Source organism: Chionomys nivalis, chromosome 7 (assembly GCF_950005125.1).
Source record: "Chionomys nivalis chromosome 7, mChiNiv1.1, whole genome shotgun sequence".
NCBI classification, from domain to species: Eukaryota; Metazoa; Chordata; class Mammalia; order Rodentia; family Cricetidae; genus Chionomys; species Chionomys nivalis.
The window spans coordinates 43451826-43478510 of NC_080092.1; the positions used below are offsets into that span (position 1 = coordinate 43451826).

Genomic DNA, 26685 nt, shown 5'->3' on the forward strand with positions numbered 1-26685 from the left:
GGTCTGAGCACAGCCTGGTCCTGTTCACCCTTCCCTGCCGCAGGGTTTAGGCACATGCTGTGCTCCAGGTCATGACAGGTGAGTATGTCAGCTCTGCGGACATCAGAAGTGTGGAAGCAGTTGGAGGGAGAGGGGTTTCAGTCCATGAACCAACTCTCTCTCCTCAATTGGACAGCTGAGCATCCCACCTGCGAGAAGACAAAACTGGGCCAGGGCTGAATCAGGATCGCCAGCAAAACTGGGGGAGGAGGAAGGTTTCTGTGCGGCCGGAGGCAGCAAACTGTCCAGCCTTGCTCTGTCTGTGGGAGATGAATCAGCTTCCGGCCCCGCCCTCAGGGCCGCACGTGACCCCAGGTGAGGGCGGAGGGCCTGGGAGGGACCGCCCTTAGTCACCGGCCGTCCAGCCCGCTGCCACTACCAGCGCCTGTGGTTCCTGGGGTCGCCAGCTCTGCACGGCGCACCTGCCCGGTAAGCGATTCCCTCCTTCGGGCAGGCCTCCGGGTTTGCGAGCCTCCCTTCCCGAAGCCCAGATCGGACTTGGCGCCCCTGCTCTTACTCCAGACTGGGGCGGGGTTCCTCGGCAGCCCCAGCTTATTCCCAGGGCTCCGCGAACCTCAGGCGGATCCCAAGAGGCGAACCTCGGCCCTGGACAGTCGGCTCCCTTCCCACGCCCCGCCCACCAGCCCCGCCCCCACGACCTCGCCCCGCCCATGCCGCTCTCCCCCGCCCACACCCGCCCTCTGACCCGGTCCCCGGTCTTCTGCTGGTTCCCCCAGGTGCGGTTCGCAGAGGCGCTGCGGCCGTGAAGCTTGAGAGCGCGGTGCCCGTCGGGCGGCGTTCCCACAGCGAGGGCCGTCATGGCCTTCTCCCAGGTGCAGTGTCTGGACGACAACCACGTGAACTGGCGCTCCAGCGAGTCGAAGCCCGAGTTCTTCTACAGCGAGGAGCAGCGTCTGGCCCTGGAGGCCCTGGTGGCCCGCGGTCGCGATGCCTTCTACGAGGTGCTGAAGCGCGAGAACATCCGCGACTTTCTGTCGGAGCTGGAGCTCGCGCGCATCGTGGAGGCCATCGAGGTGTACGACCCGGGCTCCGAGGACCCGCGGGGCTCGGGCCGCCGCCCCGAGCCCCAGGACAACGGCGGCGCGGATGCCAGCGAGGATGCCAGCGCGGCGGGAGGACCCCCAGCCACGGCCGAGCCGCAGCCCTCGCTGGAGTACTGGCCCCAGAAGTCGGACCGCTCCATCCCGCAGCTGGACCTGGGCTGGCCTGACACCATCGCCTACAGGGGTGTCACCCGGGCCAGCGTCTACATGCAGCCACCCATCGACGGACAGCCGCACATCAAGGAAGTGGTGCGCAAGATGATCAGCCAGGCGCAGAAGGTGAGGCGCCAAGGCGGGACCCGGTTCACCCAGCATGCATGGGAACCCCGACGGCTCGGGGGACCGCTGACTGACCTCTTGGTTGCCACTTCCTGCGGGCGGCAGCCGAATGCCCATCTCTAGCAGGTGGCACTGGGCTCAAAGGGCGTCTGTGTCCGGCTGAAGGGTTTCTGAACCCCTCGAATGCATTGCAGGAGTGGGGTGGGAGGACTCTGGGCTTTCTCTCTCACCCACTCTCCCTTGCCTCGCCTCAGATCTGTTAGAAGATAGAAGTTCACACACACACATGAGCTTGCTAGAAGGGGTCTACGGGAGAGACTGGTCTGGGGTCCCGAGAAAATCTGCCTGCTTCCTCCTAGCTGTGCTGAGTGTCTGGCCGCCAGCTGCTCGGCTTCACTGAGCCCTTTTACGAGGGGCAGGAGCAGCTGCTGTCCAGTCCAGGGTGTCTGAATGAATGGGGTTCCACGAGTTCTCACCTGTGGGAGAGGTGACAGTGTCTGCTTGGGTTGTGGCGTGTCATCGGGAGACTTCTCAGGCCTCATCTGGATTGCCTGACACCACTGGGCTGTACAGTGCCCTGGCTATGGGTGGCTGCGCCACACTGACACACTGACACACATCTTGAGAAACAGTGTACACGGCTTGACCACACAGCCAAACCATAACTGGGTGGCGGGGACTGTGAGTGGAGGCGTGCCTGATTGGACAGGTTAAGGCATTGCAAACTGTGTTCTGTCTGGAGCAAGTCTGGTAGCAGTGAGAGGGTTCCTGGCTGGGTCAGACCCGCTTCACTGTTCTGGTCCAGAATGGAGCAGTCAGCGTACAAGGCCAGATGCTCACTCTGGAGACTGTCCTGGCTGACAGGGCCTGGGGAGCTCCTGGGCAGAGAGACCAGAAGTGGGTCAGTAGCCGGTGGTCTGGCTGTTTTCCAGCAGCTGGAGGCTCTCTGTCCATAGCACCACTAGCTGAGGGTTTCTACTCTGTAGGCACAAACCGCCTCTCTGGCCATTGTGATGGTGGAGTATTGGGTGGCGGGAATGAGGAAGGACTGGATAATCCTCTGGACACCTGGCAATAGTTGGGAATCTGTTGCCCCTAAAAGGGCCTGGGGTGACTCCCACTTGTGACTCCAGTCCCTTGAGAGGAGGAATAAAGACCCTGAATGGAGCCCGACCTACTGTGCCAGCGCTCTCACGGCAGGTAGGAGGCAGCTGCCCTTTCCAGCTTGGCCTGGGAACAGCCACAGGCTCTAATCTTACAGACAGAATGACATAGAGCCAGCCAGTGATAGGGGCAGATAGGGGTGCCTGGGGCCAAATTGTACCCTTAGGGTTTTCTGTCCACATCCTTGTGACCACAACAGAGATGTCTCTATCCCTACAAACCTATAGCTTCATATTCATCCTGTCCCACTTCTCCAAGGTTATTGACACCTGTCGAGGGTGAGAGCCAGGAAGACATTGATCCTAGTGAGCCCCATTTCTGTGGCACTGTAGTGGGTGACCTCCTACTGCCTATCAAGGAGAGGCATTGCCCTCAATTCCCTACACTTGGAGCCTGTTCCCCATAGCAGGAGTCCCTGAGGGTCCTGAGAATTGACAGCGGCCTTGCTCATCTTACAGAGATCAAGGATTTGTTCACAGCCCTGCTGTGCAGTTTTGAGCCAGGCCTCTCCCTTGTGGGCCCGTGTGCGTCCCTGTTCCTCCACCTCTGCTCTGTGGCCCACACAATACGTGGGGAGGCTGTAATAATAGCTTCAGCGGAGTGTGAGCACTTTATAATCTCAGGTAGTGCTGTGCTATCTGCCTCTTTTTTCACACGGTAGAAACTGAGGCCAGACTGGTTGGGCGTCTCTGTCCAAGGTCACTTAGTCCTGTTGTACTCCAGAACCTAGCCTGGCCTGGTAGAACAGTGGCCAGCAGGACCTGAGAGAGGCAGCTGACCTAGGTGGCCTGAGTCTTTACCTCCTAACTGCTGCTTCCCAGCCTCCTGGGGCAGGCCCAGACGCCAGTGAGTGCTGACGGAGCGCTTTGCCCGCCCTCTCCTTGCTCCTCCCTCTAGGAATGCTTCTATCTTATCTGTTGCCATGAGTCACCTCTTGCCCACCTCCCCTTTTCACCCTATGCCAGTGCTAGGGAAACCCCAGCCTCCTAGGGTTGGGATGGAGGTTGGGATGCTGACTAGCCCTTTTCCATGGGGACTTCTGCAGCATGGCTGCTGGCATTGAGTCACCCTGCCAGTAGTCAGCACAACTGACAGACCCTGGGGCAAGGAAATGACACAGCACACACTCAGCTCACGCCACCTCAGCCACCTGAGTGGCCATGTTCCTGTCAGGATTACTCTGCTGCATCCTCCCTTCCCTGAAGACCGAAATGGTTTGATCTAGGAAGGGCCTGGAGTGTGGGAGCAGACCCTGGTGCTGCCTCCCTATGAGACTGGACCAGCCCCGGCTCCTCCCTCACCCCCGATCACTCTGTCTGTGAAGTGGGTACAGGCATTGAAGACTGGAGGGTCCCCTTAGTCCTGCCGTCACCTGCAGGACCTAAACTCATCTGGAACAGGGAACAGAGAACAGTGGGGTCCCCCACATCATGCTCTTTTGGCTGTGTGTCTGTGAGCTTATATGCTCTGCTGTCCATTGGCAGTGAGCTCCCCTCTGAGGCAGCCCCTGCCTACCTTCCCTCACCCCTCTTCCACCCTTAGGCTGGGAGGAACCTCCCCTGGGCTCCAACCGCATACCAGAGGCCTGTAGCATCACGCCTGGGAGGGATGAGAACAAGTGTGGCCTCCAGAGGGTGAGGCCTGGGGGGGGGGGTTGGGCCTCAGGATTTTCCAGTAGATCCCAGCGCCCACCCCAACAAGGACTGACTCCTAGATCCCCTTACCAGTCCAGGGACATCGTGAGTTAGAGCTTTTCCAAGTTACTGTGGAGGACACAGAAGGAAGCTGAGGTGTAGGAGCTGGCCCTCAGCTAGGCCCAGATTTATGTCTTCCAGCCAGGGCTTAAGTGTGGAGGTCCAGAGAAGTTGTGTTCCTGCCCAGGGCCACACAGCAGGAAAAAAGTGGAACCAAGTTCCATGATGCCCGATTGACCTCACATCTTCCTGTCAGGTCCCTGCCTTCACACTCTGGAGTCCTGGCCTGCATTTTGGCTCCAGGAGAATAAAGGCAGCTTAATGAGGCATTTATTAAATACCAACTATATGCCAAGTGCTGACAGGCACTTTACCTGCTCTGTGTAGTCCTTGCCGCAGCTCCATAAAGTAGGTGTTGTCTCCATTGTCCCCAGAAGGAACCCAAGGTTTGGTGGCTCAGAACTGTGGACTGGAGGATCTGGGCTGTAGGCCCTGTTCCCGAGCTGCTTGGCTCGGGGCAGTGAAAGCATGTTCACAGGCTCCTGAGCCCTAGACACTGGGCTGCCAGAGGTAGAGGAAGGCTGAAATGCGGAGCCACAGCTATGCCCAGCCCCCCTGGAGACCATATCCCTCAGCACCACAGGCTAGCTGCACACCACATCGTAAAGGTTCAGTCAGCGTTGGCCTGCGTGCCTTCCACAGTATTGTAAGGGCACGAATGCCATCTAGTGTTGCCCTTCTGTCCAAGTTTGTGAGCATACCTACGTCTGCAGACAGCATCTGACAGTGTATGCCTCAGGATGTGTCCTATTTATTCGGTGGCACATGACTGCACCAAAATAGCCCCCAACACAGAGGCTTCTATGGGCCAGGAGCTGCCTTCTGCCTGCTGTGGCAGCTCCCGCCTTGGGCCAGGCCGCACCTTTTGGGGTGGGAGCCATCAGATAGCATAATCCCAGGTGTTGGCTCCAGACTTCTCCAAGGCTCCCCACCCCACGGCAGGTACCTGCATCTTAATGGAGAGTTGAGATGTGCTCTGCCCGGAAGGAGCCCTTCTGCTATTCCAATGGGACCCTGCCGCCTGCTTACATCACAGATGAGACCAAAGCACAGAGTGGAATGGAGCTTTGGGTCTTTGGTATGGCTGGGCCTGGACTGGGTTCCATGGTGAAACTGAAGGTCACCCCATGAACTGAGAGAGGCCCTAGATTGCCTGCCACTTGACCACTACTAGGGTTCACAGCTGACCCCACTGGACAGACCCCAAATAGGCTGGTACCTTCCAGGGTACATGCCATGTGGGATGGTGGGGAGGACCATCAGTGGCTTCAGTGTCAGGCAGGCTCAGGTCCAAGCCCAGTTCTGTCTTGTCTCTGGCAACTCCTGAGAGTTCTTCACTTTTGCCCTGGGTCAATCTCAGTAAGACTGACACTTGCTTGTCAAAGTCTAGGTGAGGTTTAAATGACCACAGGAGAGCATGAGTTGTCCCTCAGCGTGTTGTGGTCCCATGGGAGGTGGTGCCGTGCTGTGCCCAGTGCAGCCAGGTCTCTTCCTTCACTCCCTCTATCTTCATATTCACCAAGAGCCACTCAGGGCAGTCTTGTCAATGTCACCTCCATGGCTCTACAGCCCTATTTCCAGCCTCACTGAGCCCCAGGGATGGAGAGAAGCCTGGTCTTCCTGGGGTGCAGGGAGCCCCTGAACAGAGCTTGTGGAGTGACCAGCATGGCTTCTTGTCTGTGACTTGCTGGCCGCAGCCCTCCTCTAATTGGTTTTAATGAGTCTTCCTTCTAATAGGTGGCATGTTCCCAAGCAGCAGCTGGCTTCCGGTCTGGAGAGGGGGGTACTTGGAGGTCCATCCTATCTTCATAGCACTGTAGCAGGTAGAGAAACTGAGTCTTGAAGTGGGAAAGGACCCAGGAAGGCAAGGCAGGGCAGGGCAGGACTGGACAGGTTGAGGCAGGTGTATTTCAGGATAAGGTGGGCTCTGGGAGATGGTGGCATGGAGTCAGAGCTAGGAAAGATACATGATTCTGACAGTGGGAGAATGCGACCCTGGGCTGTCACTGCGTCTCTGGGAAGTGCAACACTCTCTGGTTCCCTACATGTGAATGCTGGTGACCTGCTATTTATTCGTCCTGTGGCTTGGCTCAGACCTCTCCACTCCAAGAAGAGTTCCGCTGCACTACTAGAACACAAGATAGGGCAGGAAAACCGTTCTTCCGTCTCCATCCTCTTCATTGATGGAGAGAGGGAACGTCTGGGCTCCCACCATGGAGTTGGCTGCAGTCCCCAGCCTCAGTTTCTTATCTACACAGGGGGGTGATTGCTGCAGTGCACGGCCTGCCAGGAACGAAATCTTGAGGCTTTGTGCGTCCGTCCTTATGTTAGCTTCGGTTTTGAAAGTTATTTTCCCTCATCATCTACTTCTAGTTGGACGGTTTGTTTTCATTTGGCGCTCAAAAGACTTCGTGCGCTGCCTCTTCTTGCTGACTGGTAGGATGTCGGCTTGGCTCAGTTCCTCCATATGCAATGATCTGTTTTCCTTCTGGCTTTTCTTTAGCTCCCATCTTGCTGGTTTTGAGTGATTGGTTTTCTGTGCTTTAGCAGTTTTCCTCCCGTCTCTTCTGTGTGCGTCACTGAGTCTGTGCACTTCCATTTTTATCAAGTGAAGAAGTACAGTTGAGTAGTTATTTGGTCACGTGTGTTTCTCATCGCTCTCCCACTCCCACTCCACCCCTGCAGTGAGCTGAGGCTCCAGCTGTCTGTCAAAGTCCTTGAAGCTAGCCAGGGGTGCTGACAGCATGCTGTTTCTTCAGTCTTTCTCTGTGTGACATCGGGGTACTTGGTGCTGCTGTGTCTTCCATGATATCTGACCTACTATTCATGCCACCCAGTATACATTTTCATTTTGTGTTAGGTTTTTTTTTTTTTTTTATTCTTCTGTACCTTTATTTATTTTGGCAGGGTCTCTCCATAGTTCTGGTTGTCTTGGAACTCACTCTGTAGATGAGGCTGTTCTCAATCTTTACAGAGATCTGCCTGCCTCAGCCTCCTGAGTGCTGGAATTAAAGGTCACTCTGCCTCACCCCGCCCCTTCAGTGAGTCTTGTTTTCCCATTTCTTTGTCTGTATTGTAATTCTCTATTGAATATCAGAAACAGTGGATTTTCTGTTGTAGGCTCTGGTGTGTATTTTTAAAAAGTACTTTAGAGCTTTGCTGTAGAACGCAGTGAAGTTTCTTAGAATCAGACACTTTTTGGGGGGTGGGGTGTAGGCTGTGGGTGGAACCCAGTCCTCAGCATACCTAAACCTTGATAGGAACGGTGCAGAATAGACTTTAGGATAGAAGCAGGCCCATCGGCCCACTGAGCACACCAAGCCCTGACAGCTTTACCACTTCTGGAATACAGATGCTGCCATCCGTGCTGCTTGCCTGCTATACTGACGAGCACTGGAACAGGGAGCTAGGCTGTTTACATGTGGCTCTTTGGCAGAGGTTTGTCCGTACTTGGTTCAAGACTTCCTTGCTCACTACCTAGGCAGCATCCTTTTGTGGCCTGTCCACAGGCCCCATGTATCAGGATAACCTCTGCCCTAGCTTGGGAGACAGGAGCTTCCCATGGTCCTGTATGAGGATCATCTATTACTGTAGCTGCCCCTTAGGGGCTCCTCCCAGACTTGATGTTTCCTTCCATGAGTGAGCTATCCCACTGCCAGCTGACTGCTTGAGGGGCCCTGAACAGCTCTCCAGATGTGGGCAAAATCAGCAAATGGCCTTGGAGACAGCATGTATCAATGCTCAAGGCTGAATGTTTTGGGGGAGAGGAACCAGGATTCTCAGGAGAGGTGTGTCAGAAGCTGGGCCAGTACCCCGGTAGTTTTCAATTATGTTCAGACCAGCCAGTTGCCCCACCTGCCCTTCCTCTCTGGCACTTGTGGGGAAACCTGTCCATCCACTGTCTCATGAGGACACTGCTCTACTGGGTGAGACTTAGAGACACAAGGGGCCTGGAAGAAGCGGCTGTGGGTATTGGGAGCTCTGGGCTGGTGTCAGCACCTGGCGAGGCTGGAGCCTATGAGATTCTTTGAAGAGCAGCTACCAAAATGTCCTTTCACAGACCCTGTTGACTTGGCAGGATGCTCCAGCCAGCCCATGCAGACCCCGCTGGGCTGTGGGCAGGTGCCAGCAAGGAAAGGACAGGCTTTGATAGCTGGTCCACCATCCCATTTCATAGATGTGGGAACTGGGGGACCTAAGACATGAGATGGCTAGTACCAGGCCTCGGATGCTGCAGAAGCTCTGGGACCACACTGCCTGTCTCTCTGATAGATGGAAACTCCCTGAGAACTGCCCAGTCAGAACAGGACACCCTTGATAAGCTCACAGTGTCACAGATGAGCTACGCATCCAAACAGGTAACTAGGTGGTCTTGAGGCACAGTGCTTCCGTGTCCTCTCCTGTGAATGGGAGGGAAAACTGCTGGTTGCTGCATTTGTAAGGACCCTAGAGGTAATGGTGCTGGTGTCAGGAACTGCGAACCCCAGACATCCCAGGCTGGGAGGAGGGGTGCAAGGCAGGGCATACTTGTTTCAGCTTCTGTCACTGACTGCCTCCATGTTGCCATCTACAAAGCCAGTATATCCTAACATGTCCCAAGATTTCTCAGGGAACCTTTGTGGCCTGACCATGGACAGACCAAGATGTGAGATTTCTGGGCGGTGACAAGAAGCCTTCTCCTAGTGTTACCTCACATAACAGCACTGTGAGCACCTGTTTCCAGCATCACCTCAGATCTCAGGAGCACCAGGCAGCCCTCCCCTCCGGCATCACCTCAGATCCCAGGAACACCAGACAGTCCTCCCCTCCAACATCACCTCAGATCCCAGGAACACCAGATAGTCCTCCCCTCCAACATCACCTCAGATCCCAGGAACACCAGATAGTCCTCCCCTCCAGCATCACCTCAGATCCCAGGAGCACCAGACAGTCCTCCCCTCCAACATCACCTCAGATCCCAGGAGCAGCAGACAGTCCTCCCCTCCAACATCACCTCAGATCCCAGGAACACCAGGCAGTCCTCCCCCCAGCATCACCTCAGATCCCAGGAGCACCAGATGGTCCTCCCCCAGCATCACCTCAGATCCCAGGAACACCAGGCAGTCCCCCTCCCCAGCATCACCTCAGATCCCAGGAATACCAGGAAGTCCCTCCCCCCAGCATCACCTCAGATCCCAGGAATACCAGGCAGTCCTCCCCTCCCCCAGCATCACCTCAGATCTCAGGAGCACCAGGCAGTCCTCCCTTCCAGCATCACCTCAGATCCCAGGAACACCAGGCAGTCCCCCTCCCCAGCATCACCTCAGATCCCAGGAATACCAGGAAGTCCCCCCTCAGCATCACCTCAGATCCCAGGAGCACCAGGCAGTCTTCCCCTCCCCCAGCATCACCTCAGATCTCAGGAGCACCAGGCAGTCCTCCCTTCCAGCATCACTTCAGATCCCAGGAGCACCAGGCAGTCCTCCCTTCCAGCATCAGTTCAGATCCCAGAAGCACCAGGCAGTCCTCCCTTCCAGCATCAGTTCAGATCCCAGGAGCACCAGGCAGTCCTCCCTTCCATCACTTCAGATCCCAGGAACACCAGACAGTCCTCCCCTCCAGCATCACCTCAGATCCCAGGAGCACCAGACAGTCCGGATCCCAGGAGCACCAGGCAGTCCTCCCTTCCAACATCACTTCGGATCCCAGGAGCACCAGGCAGTCCTCCCCTCTAGCATCACCTCAGATCCCAGGAGCACCAGGCAGTCCTCCCCTCCCCCAGCATCACCTCAGATCCCAGGAGCACCAGGCAGTCCTCCCTTCCAGCATTAGCTGATAGTTAATTAGTCTTCCTTTCACCATCCTAGGCATAGAATCCAACACCTAAAGAGGACCAGCCAGCCATGGGACCCTGTCAGAAATCCACCTTGGGGCATAGGTCCCAACAAGTCCATCTTGGCAACCTGTGATTCCTGGATCAGGTCCCCTGTCCTGCTGGGGCACATCTCAATCTGCTGTGGTGCCCACAGCTTGAAACCAGCCGTGACAGATCTGGGGTGCAGTGGGCTGGAGAACCTCCAGGGCACGGTGTGCCAGCCAGGTCAGGCCTCTTTCCAGGGCAGTACATGAAGCTGTTTGCCTTCTCAGGAGTGCTCTAACCAAGGGGGCATCATGGGTAGAGTGGCTTACAGCCTTTGGGATCTTAGGCAAGGAGGTCCCTGCAGCAGCAGCCTCCCCCCCCCCCATATATATATATATACTGCCATATAGAGTCGATTCTTCTAGCAGCCTCTGACTTTTGGCAAGCACATAAGCACATGGTGGGCAGAAGCTCTCAGGTCCTCTGTCTCATCTCACTTCTCCCACTCGGCAAAGGAAAGTGCTTCCTCATCTAGTGCTGACATTGTCCTCTAGCTTACCCTGCCAGGGTAGCCCTGTGCCCGCTCTACCACTAGACAGCCCCTAAGACATGGTGAGTAGCTCTCCTCTGGAGATCCAGGGATCGCCCTAGGGCTTGGCCTCCTTTTCCCCTTCATTCTGAGCAGATAAGCACTCTCAGGCCTTGGAGACCACAGGGTCAGACAACAGCCCTGCACATCTGGGAGTGGGTAGCATTTACTCTGCTTCAGCTTGGCTCGTGACTTCACCGGCCTCAGTTTGCCCAGCTATGTGCTGGTATCTCACCTTGCTGTTCCTGAGAGGTTGGAGTGGGGCTATCGCAGGCAAGGCTGCCTGGGGAGAAGGCAGCATGTGGGCATCCCTGAGGACCCCCTTGGGTTGGGGTCTTTGACAGGCATCGCCCCAAGTGTGCTTGCTTCTCATGAATGCAGCCTATTTTGCTGATGAGAAAACAAGAGCCCGGAGTTGTTTAAGGGTTTGACTTAGGGCCACTCTGCAAGGTCACTGCAGGGCAGGCCTAGAACTTCCTCCTGCTGAGGAGTTTGGACTTTTGTGCCAGATGAGCAGCAGGCATCAGCAGGGCCAGAGACTTGGGAGGAGCCCAGATGGGCCTGCAGCGGCTAGCCTAGCGAGCTCACTGTGGGCGTGCAGACGTGTCCCCAGCAGGTTCCAGGTGGCCTTTTGTCACCCTGCGTGTACTGATCTCACTGAAGGAAGATGCTGGCTGTGCTCATGAGCTTAGCCCCCAATAGTTCTGTGTGGCTTCCAGCCCCTCTGTCCCAGTTCTCCAGGTGTGTCAGCCAGAAGGGAAGGGGCAGCACAGGGAGCTGGCAGCTGAGCTGGGAACATCCCTGGTCTAACTATTAGCGTGCTCTACTGGGGACCAGGTCCGCACTGTGAGTTCTGCTCCAGCCCTATGGTTCGTGGGAAACTGAGGCAGGTGGTTGCCTGGGCCGGCCAGGTGTAGATATGCTTTGACCTCTGGAGTTCCACCCTTAGTCAAGTTCAGGAGCGTGGAGATCACTTGTAGTGGACGTAGGTGCTGGCACGTGACAAGAAGAGCACATGCTGGGGCTGGAGAGATGGCTCAGTGGTTAAGAGCACTGACTGCTCTTCCAGAGGTCCTGAGTTCAATTCCCAGCAACCACATGGTGGTTCACAGCCATCTATAATGAGACCTGGTGCCCCCTTCTGGCTTGTGGGCACACATGGAAGGAATGCTGTACGCATAATATAATAAATAAATAAATAAATAAATAAATAAATAAATAAATAAATATTTTTTTTTAAAAAAAAAGAAGAGCACATGCTGATGTGGGTGCTATCTGATCCAGTGATCCAGGTAGGCATCCCGCTGAAGTTCACAGCAACCCGGGATTGGGTTTCAAATTAGTGGCCATGCCACCTGCTGACCTCTTTCCCATTGTGGCCACATCTGGTTTGTCTCCAGGAATTGGAAAGGGGCATGTGTAGCTGATTGTGAATCTTACCCAGGAGGGCACCAATACAGGTTCTTGAGCTGAGACCCTGGCTACGCTCAGGGCCTCCCTGGACCTTGCTTGGTGGCAGCACCAATCAGTGACTCCCAACCTTGTTGATGAAGGAGGCCCGGAGGACCAGTCTGAACACGTGGAACTGTAACATAGACCTTGCCCCTGCTCTTAGGTCATCAACCCTCCTGCACCCTGCCGACATGTCTGCACTCCTCCCTGCACCATCCACCTTGAGGAGTACTGGAGCCAGGGTTTTCACAGGCGTGTGTCTTGGGAGCAGCAGGGCGGTTGTTCCCATTGCTCTGCGGGTAAACCACACTCTCTTCCCATGCTCAGGTGATAGCTGTGGTCATGGACATGTTCACTGATGTGGATATCTTCAAGGACCTGCTGGATGCTGGCTTCAAGAGGAAGGTGGCTGTGTACATCATTGTGGATGAGAGTAACGTCAAGTACTTCTTGCACATGTGTGAGCGGGCCCGCATGCACCTGGGACACCTCAAGGTGAGCTGTCTTGCCTTGGTTGTGCAACCGAGGGCAGAAGTCATTCAGTCAGCCAACAAGACAGTGCCTTATACCAGAGTTTAGTCGCCCTGCGCCTTTCTGCCAGGTGGTCACACAACTTGAATGCCCTGAGGGATAAGATATTCACTACCTCCAACAGTCAGATAAGATAAACACAGCTCTACTGCCTTCACCCAGCTGCCAGAGCGCCTGCCAGGTCCTGTGCTACCCATTCCACGTAGGTCTCCCGTCTGGTCTGCCTACATACCTCTGGTGACAGGTGTGTGCTCACGGCCTCCACAGGCAGCTCATACCTCACCTTGAGAGCGCTAACCCCCCAAGAAATCTTTCACTGTGCTAACCCTAAATTGATCTCATCAGTTCCACTGTCTGGCATTAGGATCTGGCTCAGACACCTCTGTGCTGGGTCAGGGCTGGCATGGACTTGAGATGCCTAACCAGAGTAGAATAGATCTTTGGGGCAAAGACGCACAGTGGAACAGAGTTGGGAGAGAGAAAGCCAATGCCTGGATTCTCAGCTTCGCTTTGCTGTCTGAGATCTTGTTGCCTACCACGCTAGCTCTAGGAGTTCATTGTTCTGACGGGTAGATAAATCAGTGTTGCCAGGCTCTCCCACGGAGACCCCTAGCATTTCGTGGCTTGCTCGACTGTTGCAGCACCTATGTACAGCATGGAGCCACGAGTATAGACAGGTCTGCAGCAGCAGCTGGTGCTCTCATAGCGTGAGTGTCCTGGCACTTTCCATAGTTTAGCTTATTTAAGCCCGTTGACAACCCAAGTGGCATGGACCTGTCATTCCCATTTTGCAGATGAAGCAGTAAAAGCAGCTGCCTGATGTCACTGCCAATAAACTAGAGATGAAGGCCAGGTGCCCCAGGCTGGAGGCCTGTGATTGGAATGCAGGTTCCAGATGGTCATCACACAGGGCTGGTGACAGTGGCAGGGCTTGGAACCTGTAATTTGTCAACATTTGTCAAGGCCCCCTACAGAGCCTTTTAAGTGGGTGTGAGTTCTCTGCTGTGCTACCGGTCTCTAATTTTAGGAACTTCTTCATGTGGTCTCCAGGTAGGTTGACCCCAAGCCTCACACCTGCCTGGTATGTAATTAGCATCTAGAAATGGCTCTGGGGTAGCAGACAGCTCATGCCAGAAAGAGCCATTGTGTGGAAGTTCAGAAAAAGGTGACTTGGGACTTGGCTGCGCTGTGGGCGGGTGGCAGCTCCAGAGCTCCAGGAAGGTCCCCACTCCATGCATTTGCCACACTCTGGCGGTGCTTTGCATGTATGCCACTCGACCCACACTCTGGTAATAGAGGCAGACAATGGGTTGGGACCTGTAGGTACCAAGGGGTGTCCTCACCCAGGCTGACTGCTTGGCATCCCGGCTCCACAGTGCCTGAGGGCTCTTAGTAGAGAATTCTTGATGGCTCCTCAGTCTGGTGTTTTCTGAACTTCAGGACATGGGAAGCAGTGGGACTTGGCCTTATAGTTATAAGGCTCTGCCTGTGGCTTTATGGGGTTATCTGAACCCAGACACTTGTAGCTGGTCAGACTAGTCTCCCACAAGAAAGATAGGGAAACTGAGGTCTAGGGGGAGGTATGGCTCGTGCCTAAAAATCAGTAAGGAATTGGCTTGACAAGGAGAGTGCATACCTGTCTCCCAGAATTCTTTGGTGCTGCCCACACTGACTCTCTGCTCACTGACCACTGTGGGACTTGGCTCCCAGAGGAGAGTAACTGAGAGACACTAAGGCTGCGTAAGTGTGCGGCTGCCAGCCTAGGGTCAGGACAGGGTCCATGGGTGTCTGCTCCATCCCAGTATTAGCCTTCAGCTGTCCCAGGACCGTCAGGGCAGGAGGGCAGCTTGCTGGATTCAGTAGCCTGTCCTGTCCCACTCTCTCGGCTTTCTCTCTGGGAAGGTGACCAGGTCTAAAGGGCATGATCCTAGGAGGCAGACATTGTCATGGGCAAGCAATAACCCTATCTCAACTGTAACAGCCTCACCATAGCCCTGAGTAAGTGGTCAGAGGTTCCTCTGGGCACAGCCCTGCCAGGTGTCACTGTGTGGAGAGTCTGCCTTCCTGGACAACTTCCCTGCCGTGGGCTGGTTAGGTATGGGCCTGTTTCGGTAGCACTTCCTGTACTGGAAAACCATACGCTGCTCTCAGCCACCCACTGCCTTGTCCCAACTCTGCTCCAACCTGCCCCAGAGTCAGTAGGCCCAAGTTATAGGTATCCCTGCTGGGGTCACATTTTTGACCATGGGGTATCAGGCACCAGATTGGGAAGACCCCAAATGCCCTGTCAGGTAGTTACTGGTTCTGGCCTCCATTGCTCATGTGGAAAATGGGCCCATCTTCATGCCTTCCCTCCAGCAAGGCTGTTGTGCAGAGTGCAGGAGACCGTGGTGGGCAGAGTGAGATGGAGGATCCATTGGCTGTGTGTGGTGAGGGACGAAGCTCCTAACGCCCCTCAGATCTGTTCTGAGTGCCAAGCGACACTAATTTTCTCAAAACAGTAGTCTGGTAGGAGCCACCTCTCTTGCCAGTGGTTGTTAGTGCCACAGCTGACCCTGTTCTCAGTCCCCATATGGAGGGGACTGACATACATAGCCTCTTCCAAAGTGTGGGTCCCAGCTGCTCCAGGCACCACAGTCTGCTGGCCCCGTAGGCAGTAAGGAAATGAACCCCTGCATCACACATGGGAAATGGGCCTTGAAAATAGTACCCAGCCTTTTGACCTTATCACTTCCCAGGGTCACAGGACAAGGGCAGTGACTAGGTTATATATGGGGGTGACCCTAGTGCCGAGAGGTACCCATGAGCCAGTGGGAGCCAGGCCAGAGCTGTGAAAGACCTAGCAATATGAAAGCTCCTTGACCTGTGCAGGCAAACTGGAAAAACCAGCAGCCACCTGAGCTGACTGCACAGCCAACAAGCGAGGAAACACCAGCCATCTGACAGCCGTGGGAAGGCACATGGCGAGGATACATGACTGGGCCCAGAAGGCCAAAGAAGGACAGGAGAGGCTCAAGCTGTGTCCTGCCAGGCTCCAGCTGGGATTATTGGGGCAAGTAGAGGGGGAGGTGGGCTGGACCCCATCCCCTGTCCCTTCTTGAGTAAGCTCATGTTCTACCGCCTATGGTTGGGTCTGGGCCACCGACAGGTAAGGATATATGCCAGTGCTTGCATCTGAGCAAAGGGGCTCACCTCACTGGGCTGGTCATGAATCAGGTACTGTTGGCACTAAGTAGGTAGAGGCAGGGCTGTTATTAAGCATCAGTGTTAGCACAGCCCAACAGTGACTTAGCCACCATGTCAGTCATTCTAGAGGAAGAACCAACCAAGAGCACTAACACCAGGGCTTGGAGCTGGGTAAGCTCACATGTGTCTAAGCCCCAGATCACAAGGGACTTCCTGTTGAATATCACGTCTGTCCACGGATCAAGATAAGAGGTCTGTACCTGGGTAAACTACAGCTCTGCCTCCCACCCCAGCTCATCTTGCACCTCCTCTGGTCCAGGTATGGCTGACCGATGCCTTTACCCTGCCAAGGTCTGGAGTGTGATCTGCTACATCCTATCGAAAGATGACGATTCATGGCCTCCCTTGCTGAGTCCTCTAGACTAGCCACCAAGTGGGTCTGACAGTTCTGGTGTCCCTGAAAAGTCCAGGCTATCACAGATTGCTGCCAAGTTTGCACCCCAGTGTGTCCCGGTGAGAACTCAGTCCCTTCTACAACTCCCTACAGGTCACTAAGCCCTCAAGCTGCAGGTGGCCCTGGTAGTTAGATGCATGCTGCAGGTGAGGGAGCTGAGGCATGGAGAGGCCCAGTCAGTGTCTGGCACCATGTCTGGAGTCACATAGACTAGAATTCTAGAATGCCCAGGCCAGCTTAATGGAGACCAACATAGTAAACCTGTGTCCTCCACAAGCACTTTGGGCCAGAGTAACCTGACTCATCTCTGCTCCTGCCCTGCTTCACCCAACTCCACTGTGCCTTACGGAGGTCTGAAAGAGTCTCGGGACCCTCCACCCCACCTGCCCGTACCCAACTAGGGGCACCCCAGGACCTGAGACAATGCAGCTTTGTGGGTTCCTCCACCTCTGCTCACGCGAGCCCAGACACCTGAGACATTACCTCATCTGGGCCAGGCCCGTGGGGCGAGGCTACCAGGAACAGGAGGCAGAGGGCGGGGGGCCTGATGCAAGCCCCTGCCTGCTGCCCAGCCCCAGTGGTGGATGAGCCGATGGGTTCAGTGCCAATCTCCACTATGCGGGCAGGGAAATGGTAGCCCAGAGAGGGCCAGAGGCTTGCTTAGAATCACACAACAGGTGAGTGACACAACCAGGCCTGCCTCTCACATGGCTGAGTTACCCCAAAATGTAGGTAATGACTTTCTGAGTAGAGAGACACCAGCAAGAGAAGTGTGCCGGCTGGTTGCCTATGTGGAGCCCATGGCCCCAGCACACAGAGTGTTGGACAGTGAGACCACAGGATGCCACAGGGCTGGGCTGTGGTTGGCACAGGTGACAGGGAAGGCCTCTAAGATCTTTGTTCCAACCTCTGGTCCCTGAGTGTGCAGCGTGTTAGGTACAAAGTCACGAGTACTAATTGTCCTGGGCCCTGGCCAGCTTCCTGCTGAGCTGGCTGTGGGCAGGCCTGTGGGCAGGCGGGGCCAGAGTAAGCTTGGCCCTGCAAACAGCTTATCTGCCTTCTGTGTCTGGCCCAACAAGACGACAATTGTTCGCCCCACAGCTGGGTGGACATCATTTAGGGACCCACCCAGGGACCACCCCTGTCGACTTCTATGGATGGTGCTCTGGGCCACCATGGGAGTCTGGGAATAGGAAGCACTAGACGGGAGACTGCCGTGGGTGGCACCCTCACTCAGACCACCTCCCTTGTATGCCCCAGCCTCCCTGTTCTCTGCCTCCGTATGCCCATTGCCATTCGGGTTTAGCTGTACACGGCTCCTGCTGCCCACAGCAGAAGCAGGTGGGGCCTCTTTCACCAGAATCGAGTCCAGCTGTGCAGACAGCCTGCTCTTCCACTGCCCAGCCTCTGCATCCCTCCCCTGGTGTGCTTGCCCTCCTACCTTGCCCCACGTCATCCTTTCCCAGGAGCCTCCCAGCCCCTGCCTCCATTCACTCCTCTGCTTCTGGGCACTCCAGGTGCTTGTTTTGACTCATCTGCCTCACTGCCACCTCCACAGTAGCATCCTTGTCGCTGTCATCTTTGTCTGGCACTGGGGGCCTCAGCAGGGGTCGGTGAATAAAGGAACATGTGGGCAGTTAATAACCTGGAACCGCTGAGTGGGTGAGCCAACAGACAGGCGAGTCACGGTGGAGTCTGACAAAGACTTTGTCACCAACCATTGTCTGAATCCAGAGCTCTGACAGGAGTGAGACTTCCGTCACAGGAGGCATGTAAGTAGACCAGTCAGAAAGCTCTGGGAGGCCAGATGGGCCCTAGGTCCCTTACGTGTTGCTCTACTCCGTAGCCTCAGCAGTCCCTTTATGCTTAGATTTCAGTCAGGTTTTCCTCACCTCTGGCCACCTGTACCAGCATTGGCTCTTGTAGCACCCAGGTCCTGGATGGTTCTGGAGATGCTATACTAGAGAGAAAGGCCCTTTATGTATTCAGGACCAAGGAAAGGCCAGCAGTTTTGGTTCCACTTTCTCTTTGGTCAGGACTGTCCTCCCTGGGCCTCTGTGAACTCCTTTGGGCTCTCAGGCTCTTCCCCTGCTGGCTCTAAACCAGGCCATGTGATAGGGACTGAAGATGACCATTTATGAGACCATCTCTGGAGCCAGGCCTCGTGCCATCTCCAGAGAGAGTTTTCTCCGAGTGCCTGTAAGGGAGTCCAGCAGATGTGACATGGAATGTCAAGGGTGGGGAAGACGCCCATGGTCAGTCATTCTAGAAGGCCGTGGATGTGTCAGAGTATAAGACCCAGGGTCCTTAGGGTGGCCCCTGCCCGCTTCCACTCCCCTCCCTCACCCGCCACCCAGCTGTCCATAGGACCTTTCTAAAAGTTAACCCTCCCACTCAAGACCCTACAGCACCCTGGACAACAGCATTTCCCAGATTGTTCTTGCCACCGAGGTCTCATCTTGCCCCATGCTACTGTGTGGATGCTCTTAGGGACACGCTGAGAACATGCTGGCCCACAGCATTCAGCAGCGGCTTCACCATTGCCCGTGCCTGGCCCAGCAGTTCAGATAGACTGCCCTCCACACCTTGCGCCTCACTCCGGGTCTTGACTCCCCACAACTGTCTCCAGGCTCCGGGCACTCTGCCGCCTCCACCTGTGAAAGCAGCGCCTCTAGTTATCTAATTCTGCCTCCCTGTCTCCCAACAGAATCTCAGGGTACGCAGCAGCGGGGGAACAGAGTTCTTCACACGGTCAGCCACCAAGTTCAAGGGTGTCCTGGCCCAGAAGTTCATGTTTGTGGATGGAGATCGGGCTGTGTGTGGCTCCTACAGGTGATTCTCCTCTGGGACGTGGGGAGGAGCTGCCTCCGGATCCCAGTTGGTTTCTGCCCTTAATCCCTGCATGTGACATGCTGGTTATTCCAGTTCATTGCTCCCAAAACTGCTGAGCTGTGTGCAGGCCTGGGTCCACCCACAGTCTCTAGAGACAGGCAGGGAAGACTTTTGTCCAAGCAGGCTGTTGTTCCATCCCACACAGTCACTGGCCCAAGGGTAGGGTGGGCTAGGTCACGGTGAATTTGCCCAAGCCCTCTTGGAAGTCATTCTGAGAGCTATCTTCAAGGACAGAGCCAGTTCTGCATCATCATGAAGCAGGGCAGATTTGACACAGTAACTCTGGGATTGATGACAGCAAAGACATCAGTGATGGCCACTGTGCTGGGTAGTTCTTGCTACTTGAGGCTGCAGTGGACATCCTCATGCTGCCTTCATGAGTCCAGTCGAGTCCCAGGAATTTGCTGGGGAAGAGCTAGACATAGGCTCCCAGACTTAGGTTTGAGCTCCCCAGCTGTGCCCCAACCCCAGTGCCACTTAGGTTGTTATGCTAGGGCCCAGTGGCCAGTCTGACAGACCCCAGCTGGAGTATACACTGTAGATGTCCCCTGTCTCAGGGGCCAGGGACTCTCACTAAATCAGGGTACTAGGGCGTCATGGAGACACGTGTATTCTGTGCCTGACTTCCTACCTTGCCTTTATGTTGTAGCTTCACATGGTCAGCAGCAAGGACGGACCGGAATGTGATCTCTGTGCTGTCTGGTCAGGTGGTAGAGATGTTTGACCGGCAGTTTCAGGAGCTGTACCTCATGTCTCAAGGCGTCAGCCTCAAGGACATACCCATGGAGAAGGAGCCAGAGCCAGATCCCATTGTGCTACCATCGGTGGTGCCCTTGGTACCCACGGGCACCATGGCCAAGAAGCTTGTCAACCCCAAGTATGCACTGGTCAAGGCCAAGAGTGTGGATGAGATTGCCAAGACTTCCTCTGAGAAACAGGAGGTTGCAAAGTCCCCAGGGCTTCAGGGCCCCACAGTTGCTGAACGCCCAGGGGACCTCTCTGAACTGTTACCACCTGTCCACCCGGGGCTGCTCAACCTGGAGAGGGCCAACATGTTTGAGTACTTGCCCACGTGGGTGGAGCCGGACCCAGAGCCTGGCAGTGACATCCTGGGCTACATCAACATTATTGATCCCAACATCTGGAACCCTCAGCCCAACCAAATGAACCGGATCAAGATCCGTGACACGGCCCATGCCAGCACCCAGCACCAGCTATGGAAGCAGAGCCAGGAGGCCCGTCCCTGCCCAGACCCCTGTCCTCCCCCAGCACCCAGGGACTCCCAGGGTGTGGTCCCAGCTGAGAATGGCTTCCCTCAGGAGAACCCTGAACCACAGGCCCCTGTACCTAAGCCCCGGACAGTTCCTGTGGCAAATATTCTTGTCCAGGATGGTAGTGATATTGGCTGGGCCCTAGAAACCCCAAAAAAGGAGACACCCCCAAATGGGATAGACCCCAGGCTACCCATGACAACCCGCCAGAGCCAGGCCTCACTACAGCAACAGTTATCTGTGACCCAGGATGACCCTGATGGCCTAGAGACAGGACTCCCCAATGGGCTGGATGCGGAGGAGGAGGAAGATGATGATGACTACGTGACCCTCAGCGACCAGGACAGTCTCTCAGGCAGCTCTGGCCCTGGCCACCGGCGGCCCTCAGTGGCCTCGTCCATGTCAGACGAGTACTTTGAAGTGAGGGAGCGGTCAGTACCTCTCCAGAGGCGTCACTCAGAGCAGATGGCCAATGGGCCAGGCCACCCACCCCGACGACAGCTGAGTGCTCCTCATGTAACCCGAGGGACCTTTAGTGGTCCCCTGAGTGGCAGCCCCCTGTGGGCCCAGGGTCGGGGCAGAGAAGATGTAGATACATCAAGAATGCAACCACAGCGCCCTATGGACAAGCAGGCTCAGGTGAGTCTGATCCCTCATCCCTAGGTCTTCTGCAATCACCCCAAGATCCCAAAATGCCCATGCCCTGGGCCATTGGGTCCCTGGCTCCAATGACACCCCTGTTACAGAAAGATGATGAATGGGGAAAAGTGGAGGCACACAGGGCCGTGTGGCTGGCCATTATTATGCTGGGTTCTCTCAGTCCTAGAATCTTCTCCAAAACAACTTTAAAAAGCACACATTTCCACATACTCAGAGTCACAGGGTCTGATGCATCCTCCCAGGTAGAAGGTACAGTCCCTAGTTTGTAGACAAGGCTCATGGGTGGTCACAGATGTTTCTTTATACTTACAGGGTCACACAGTCAGAAATACTCCTCTTCTGGACTTTATCTAAACTACCTTCCTGTAGATTATTTTGTGCTCCTAAGGACAAGTCCCTCCCTCTTCCTTGTTGGGCAACCAGCAGATCCCTCTTCTGTCACCTAGTGGCTTTTGTAGACTAAATCTTTAGAGCCTTGGGTGCCCTGCCACTGAAGGTGTGGCCGCAGAGCCCATCCTACCTGGGAACAGTGCTCGGCTGATCATGCCTGGCATGATCATCAGGCCCATGGGCAGCATCTTCAGGTAACTGGCTAGGATGGAGCCTGCTTTGGCATGGTTCAGGTTCCGGGCAGACAGGGACCGTTGCACGATGACCTGGGGCACAGGGGGAAGAAATGAGGCTCAGCCTCGGGGATACTGTGTCAGCAACTCCTTGGTGGACCTTGTAAGGTGACACCGGTAGACGCAGTGTGATTTCCCCTGGACTCACCTGAGATGAGCAGCCAGAGTGTCGGCACAGGAGCACTCACCTGTCTCCCTGTCCATCCAGCAGGGCAAAATGGGTCCCCTGGTGTCTGTCAGAGCCAAAGGGGGCCCAGGTGTGTTGGACTCCAAGACCCCCCACCTCCTGGACCCTCATAAACAACAGACATTCACATAAATCCTGGGAGCAGAAATTGGCATTGACTACATGACGGGGCAGAGCCCTAGACCTAGGCTGAGGGAAAGCTTGCACCTCAGTAGTAATGATGGTTGCCAGATCAATCCTTAGGTAAATCCTGACGGCCTCAGTTTCTGGATCTGCAGAATGGGGGTGGGCTGCTCGTCAGAACTTTTCCCCCTCTTTTCCTTCTGTTTTTGAGACAGTGTCTTCTCTAGCTCAGGATGACTAGGACTTCACCGTAGCCTGTGCTGTCCTTGAACTCTCAACAGTCCCCCCGGCTCAGTCTCCCAAATAGGATGAAGGCATATGTGAGCACATCTGAATTTGATCTGAAAAAGCAGGAGGTTGGGAGTGTTCACAGGGCTCTGGGCAGCTTGTGGGGCCAGCACTGTGGCATGTGTGGGTCATTGTTTAGAGCGGGAGTTCTGGTGGCACAGCTTGCTCGAAGGCTTGGACGAGTGTAACTCTGAAATGTGCTTTTCCTGTGTTGTCGGTGTCCGCGCCTGTGACTCACAGCTAGGAAGAAGCTGTCATCTTCGCTTCCTTCCCATGTGTGGCTGCTAACACTGACCCCTCAGTGCAGGGCAGCAGGCCCTGTCCCTCTTCTCCCACTGTCTCCCTGCAGGCCTGATTCCTATCTGTACAGTGGGGGTGTTTCAGGGAGGCCCTGACGGAGCCTCGCCCTCCGCTGACCTGAAATTCCAGCTGTCAGGAGAGAGAAGCCCCCATTTCCCTGAGCCTGTAGCGTGTGCTCCTCTTTGATTGGCAGGATACATTTGAGCCTGAGCAGCTGGCACTGTGACAGATGCTGTCGCGAAATTGGAGCAGTCCGGGGTGCTCCCCACTACCCAGCTTATTCATTCCTTTTGGGGAGGCCTGCACTCCCATCGCTGGCTTGGCCACTTCACCATCCTGACCTCTGAACATGGGAACTGCCTCCTAGCCGAGTATGGCTTCGAGGATGAAGCTGGTCGCTTTGGTGGGCCTGGTTCTCTAGGACCCTGGGCTGCTATGCACTTCCTGAAGTTCTTTTTTTATATACATTTTTATTGATATTTATTGAGCTCTACATTTTTCTCTGCTCCCCTCCCTGCCTCTCCCCTCCCCCTTCAACCCTCCCCCAAGGTCCCCATGCTCCCAATTTACTGAGGACATCTTGTCTTTTTATACTTTCTACTTCCCATGTAGATTAGAGCTATGTAAGTCTCTTTTAGCATCTGCATTGTTGTCTAAGTTCTCTGGGATTGTGGTTTGTAGGCTGACTTTCTTTGCTTTATGTTTAAAAACCACCTATGAGTGAGTACATGTGATAAATTGTCTTTCTGTGTCTGGGTTACCTCACTCAAAATAATGTTTTCTAGCTCCATCCATTTTCCTGCAAAATTCAAAATGTTATTTTTTTTCTGCTGTGTAGTACTCCATTGTGTAAATGTACCACGTTTTCCTTATCCATTCTTCAATTGAGGGGCATTTAGGTTGTTTCCAGGTTCTGGCTATGACAAACAAAGCTTCTGTGAACATAGTTGAGCAAATGTCCTTGTGGAACAATTGAGCATCCTTTGGATATATACCCAGAAGTGGTATTACTGGGTCTTGAGGAAGGTCCTAATTTTCTGAGAAATCGTCACACTGACATCCAAAGGGTTGTACCAGCTTGCGTTCCCACCAGCAATGCAGGAGTGTTCCCTTTTCCCCACAACCTCTCCAGCATAAGTTCCATCAGTGTTTTTGATCTTGGCCATACTGACAGGTATAAGACGGAATTTCAGAGTTGTTTTGATTTGCATTTCTCTGATGACTAAGGAAGTTGAACATTTCCTTAAATGTCTGTCAACCATTTTAGATTCCTCTGTTGAGAGTGCTCTGTTTAGGTCTGTACTCCATTTTTTTTTAAATTGGATTATGTGATCTTTTGGTGTCCAATTTCTTGAGTTCTTTGTATATTTTGGAGATCAGACCTCTGTCTGATGTGGGGTTAGTGAGGATCTTTTCCCATTCTGTAGGCTGTTGTTTTGTCTTGTTGACTGTGTCCTTTGCTTTAGAGAAGCTTTTCAGTTTCAGGAGGTCCCATTTATTAATTGTTTCTCTCAGTGTCTGTGCTGCTGGGGTTATATTTAGGAAGTGATTCTCTGTGCCAATGCGCTCAAGTGTACTTCCCACTTTCTCTTCTATGAGGTTCAGTGTGGCTGGCTTTATGTTGAGGTCTTTGATCCATTTGGACTTGAGTTTTGTGCATGGTGATAGATATGGGTCTATTTTCATTCTTCTACATGTTGATATCCAGTTATGCCAGCATCACTTGTTAAATATGCTTTCTTTTTTCCATTTGATATTTTTTGCTTCTTTATCAAAGATCGGGTGTTGGAAGATGTGTGGATTGATATGCGGGTCTTCTATTCGGTTCCATTGGTCCTCCTGTGTGTTCTTATGCCAATACCAGACTGTTTTCAGTACTGTAGCTCTGTAGTAGAGTTTGAAGTCAGGGATTGTGATGCCTCCAGAAACTTCCTGAAGTTCTTAACTGCTTTCATAGCCATGGCTGTGGTAGAGGATGCTGCTGGTGCAGAAATCCAGGAGCTGCCTGCGATTATAGGACTGCAGGATGTGTTCCCTCTGTGCAGCCTTCTGCTTCATATGAGGGACAGTACAGCCTGGGAGGGGCAGTGGCAGTGGTGTGGCAGAGCCTGTGCTTCATTTGCTATTGCCCTGCTTCCTGTTTTTTTTAAGACAGGGTCTCACTGTGTCACCCTAGTTGACCAGGAACTCCTACAAAGACCAGGCTGGCCTTGAACTCACAGAAGATCCGCCTGCCTCTGCCTCTCAAGCAGTGAGTTTAAAGGCGTGTGCTACCACGCCCAGCCCACTATTGGTTACAAAATGGTCACCTACTGTGGGTGGACCTGTAGCATGCAGGATAGAGTTCATTCAGACCCTCAAGGCCACTGAGGGCCATCTGGGACCCAGGGTCTGGGATACCAAGGCCTGGCATCCTGGAGTAGACCCAGTCCAAGGTGAGGCCAGGGAGGCATGACTGGTGATGTGACCACCTTGGGTTAGCAGGAACCATCCTCTGTATCCCTGGTGACCCTCTCTAGGCCTTTTGGGCTCCATATCTGCCCTCATCTAGCCACGAGGGCAGGATAGATGCTGACTCATTGGCCTTCATGGGAAATGCTTTCGAATGACATTCTACCCAGAGATGTATGGCTGGGCCCGGCCTGCCTGGTCAGGGGAAACAAGAGATGGCAGGGATTAGGGGCCTCTCTACTCCCTCTGGGGTTGGCCATCAGTCCTCAAAGGAAAAGTGTACCGCCTGCTTCAAGCCACCTGAAAGGCCTGGGCAGGAGGTAAAGGCCAGGTGGGAACCTCAGGCATGTGGGGTCCCACAGGAGAGCAGCCCTGCTGGAGAGCAACCGGTTACTAAAGGGAAACGAAGGCCTAGCCTCCCAGTGTCTCTGTCCCCTGGCTGCCCGTGTGAGTTCCCACACTGGAAATCTGTGTGAACTGTTTCTCCATTTGGTGTGCATCAGGTGTGTCTGGCCTTGATATTCAGCCCGTGAGTGGGGCTGGCCCTGAGGGACCCACAGGGAGGCAGGTGTGTGTGCATAAGATACTCTGTGTAAACGGTCACAGCCCTCCTAGCTGCCAGCCGTAGCCTGGTTGACTTATCCTATGGGGGGCTTAGTTTGAGTGGGACTCTAGACACCAATGGTCAGTGGACCTATGCCCATCCCAGGACCCTCCCCTGCTCCACTTCTCTATGGCTGCCACAGCCTTCAGGACAGGTCCCTATGTCCAGAGAAGTGAAATGGCTCGTCAGAGCTCAAAATCAGGAGAGGTCAGAATTGCCTCAGTTCTCATCAGAAACGCAGGCTCACACGGAGGCACTGTCACCACCAACCCCCTCTGGCCCCTCCCTCCGTAATCTAACCCTATTTGCAGATGGATGGTCTGGGGGCACAAACCACAAAGGGAAGAATCATCCATAGTACAGATGAGAAAACTGAGGCACGAAAAAGTAGTTAACCCTCTGGTGAGTGGCAAAGGCAGGCCAGGCTCTGCCTGGTCTATGCAACCGGAGTCCTTCTGCCCCTCTGCCATGTCATCCAGACCTCACTCTCCTTTGTCTCTCCAGGGCCAGCACTTCCACCGACATGGGGGCACTGCCTCAAGGACCCCGGGGCCTCCCCGTTACCGGCCTGCTGCTGATGGCACCCAGAGCTCTCCCAAGAAAGCAAGCCCAGCCACAGCAGGCCCCCACCACTGGCAGCCCAAGAGTGGCCCAGCACCCCGAATGCTACCAGATCCTGGGAGTCCAAGGCCGACCCGAAACACTCGCCTCCGAGCAGACCTCACGGCCACTGAGGAACATCCAAGTCCCTTTGGAATCCCATACTCAAAATTGTCCCAGTCAAAGCACCTGAAGGCCAGGGCAGGTGGCAGCCAGTGGGCCCCGTCGGACTCTAAGCGCAGGGCCCGAGACCATAAGGAACCCTAGCAGCTGAACTGTACCCCAACCCCACCCCAGAGGGTAGCAGGTGGGGGATGGGCAATGTTGGTGCTCAC

The 26685-nt window shown here is 54.7% G+C and overlaps 2 protein-coding genes across 3 annotated transcripts in view; one reads left to right on the forward strand and one right to left on the reverse strand.

Moving 5' to 3' along the window:
- Window positions 1-26685, reverse strand: part of Slc5a10 (solute carrier family 5 member 10) — a 50836-nt gene that overhangs the window by 9940 nt on the left and 14211 nt on the right. For both annotated transcript variants that reach the window (XM_057774582.1, XM_057774581.1), the window contains one exon: window positions 21695-21830. In XM_057774582.1, coding sequence (XP_057630565.1) covers window positions 21695-21830 — 136 coding nt within the window. The remainder of the gene's footprint in view (window positions 1-21694; window positions 21831-26685) is intronic.
- Fam83g (family with sequence similarity 83 member G) lies at window positions 345-26661 on the forward strand. Its single transcript, XM_057774580.1, has 6 exons — window positions 345-468; window positions 777-1382; window positions 12508-12675; window positions 19059-19183; window positions 19893-21153; window positions 26255-26661. The coding sequence occupies exons 2-6, from the start codon at window positions 858-860 to the stop codon at window positions 26615-26617; spliced, it is 2442 nt and encodes an 813-aa protein (XP_057630563.1). The 5' UTR covers window positions 345-468; window positions 777-857; the 3' UTR covers window positions 26618-26661.

Bases quoted from the DNA above. Each gene is read 5' to 3' on its own strand.
- Fam83g (XM_057774580.1), top strand. From the start codon at position 858: ATGGCCTTCTCCCAGGTGCAGTGTCTGGACGACAACCACGTGAACTGG. The intron at 1,383-12,507 runs GTGAGGCGCCAA...TCCCATGCTCAG, and splicing joins TGATCAGCCAGGCGCAGAAG to GTGATAGCTGTGGTCATGGA. The intron at 12,676-19,058 runs GTGAGCTGTCTT...GTCTCCCAACAG, and splicing joins TGCACCTGGGACACCTCAAG to AATCTCAGGGTACGCAGCAG.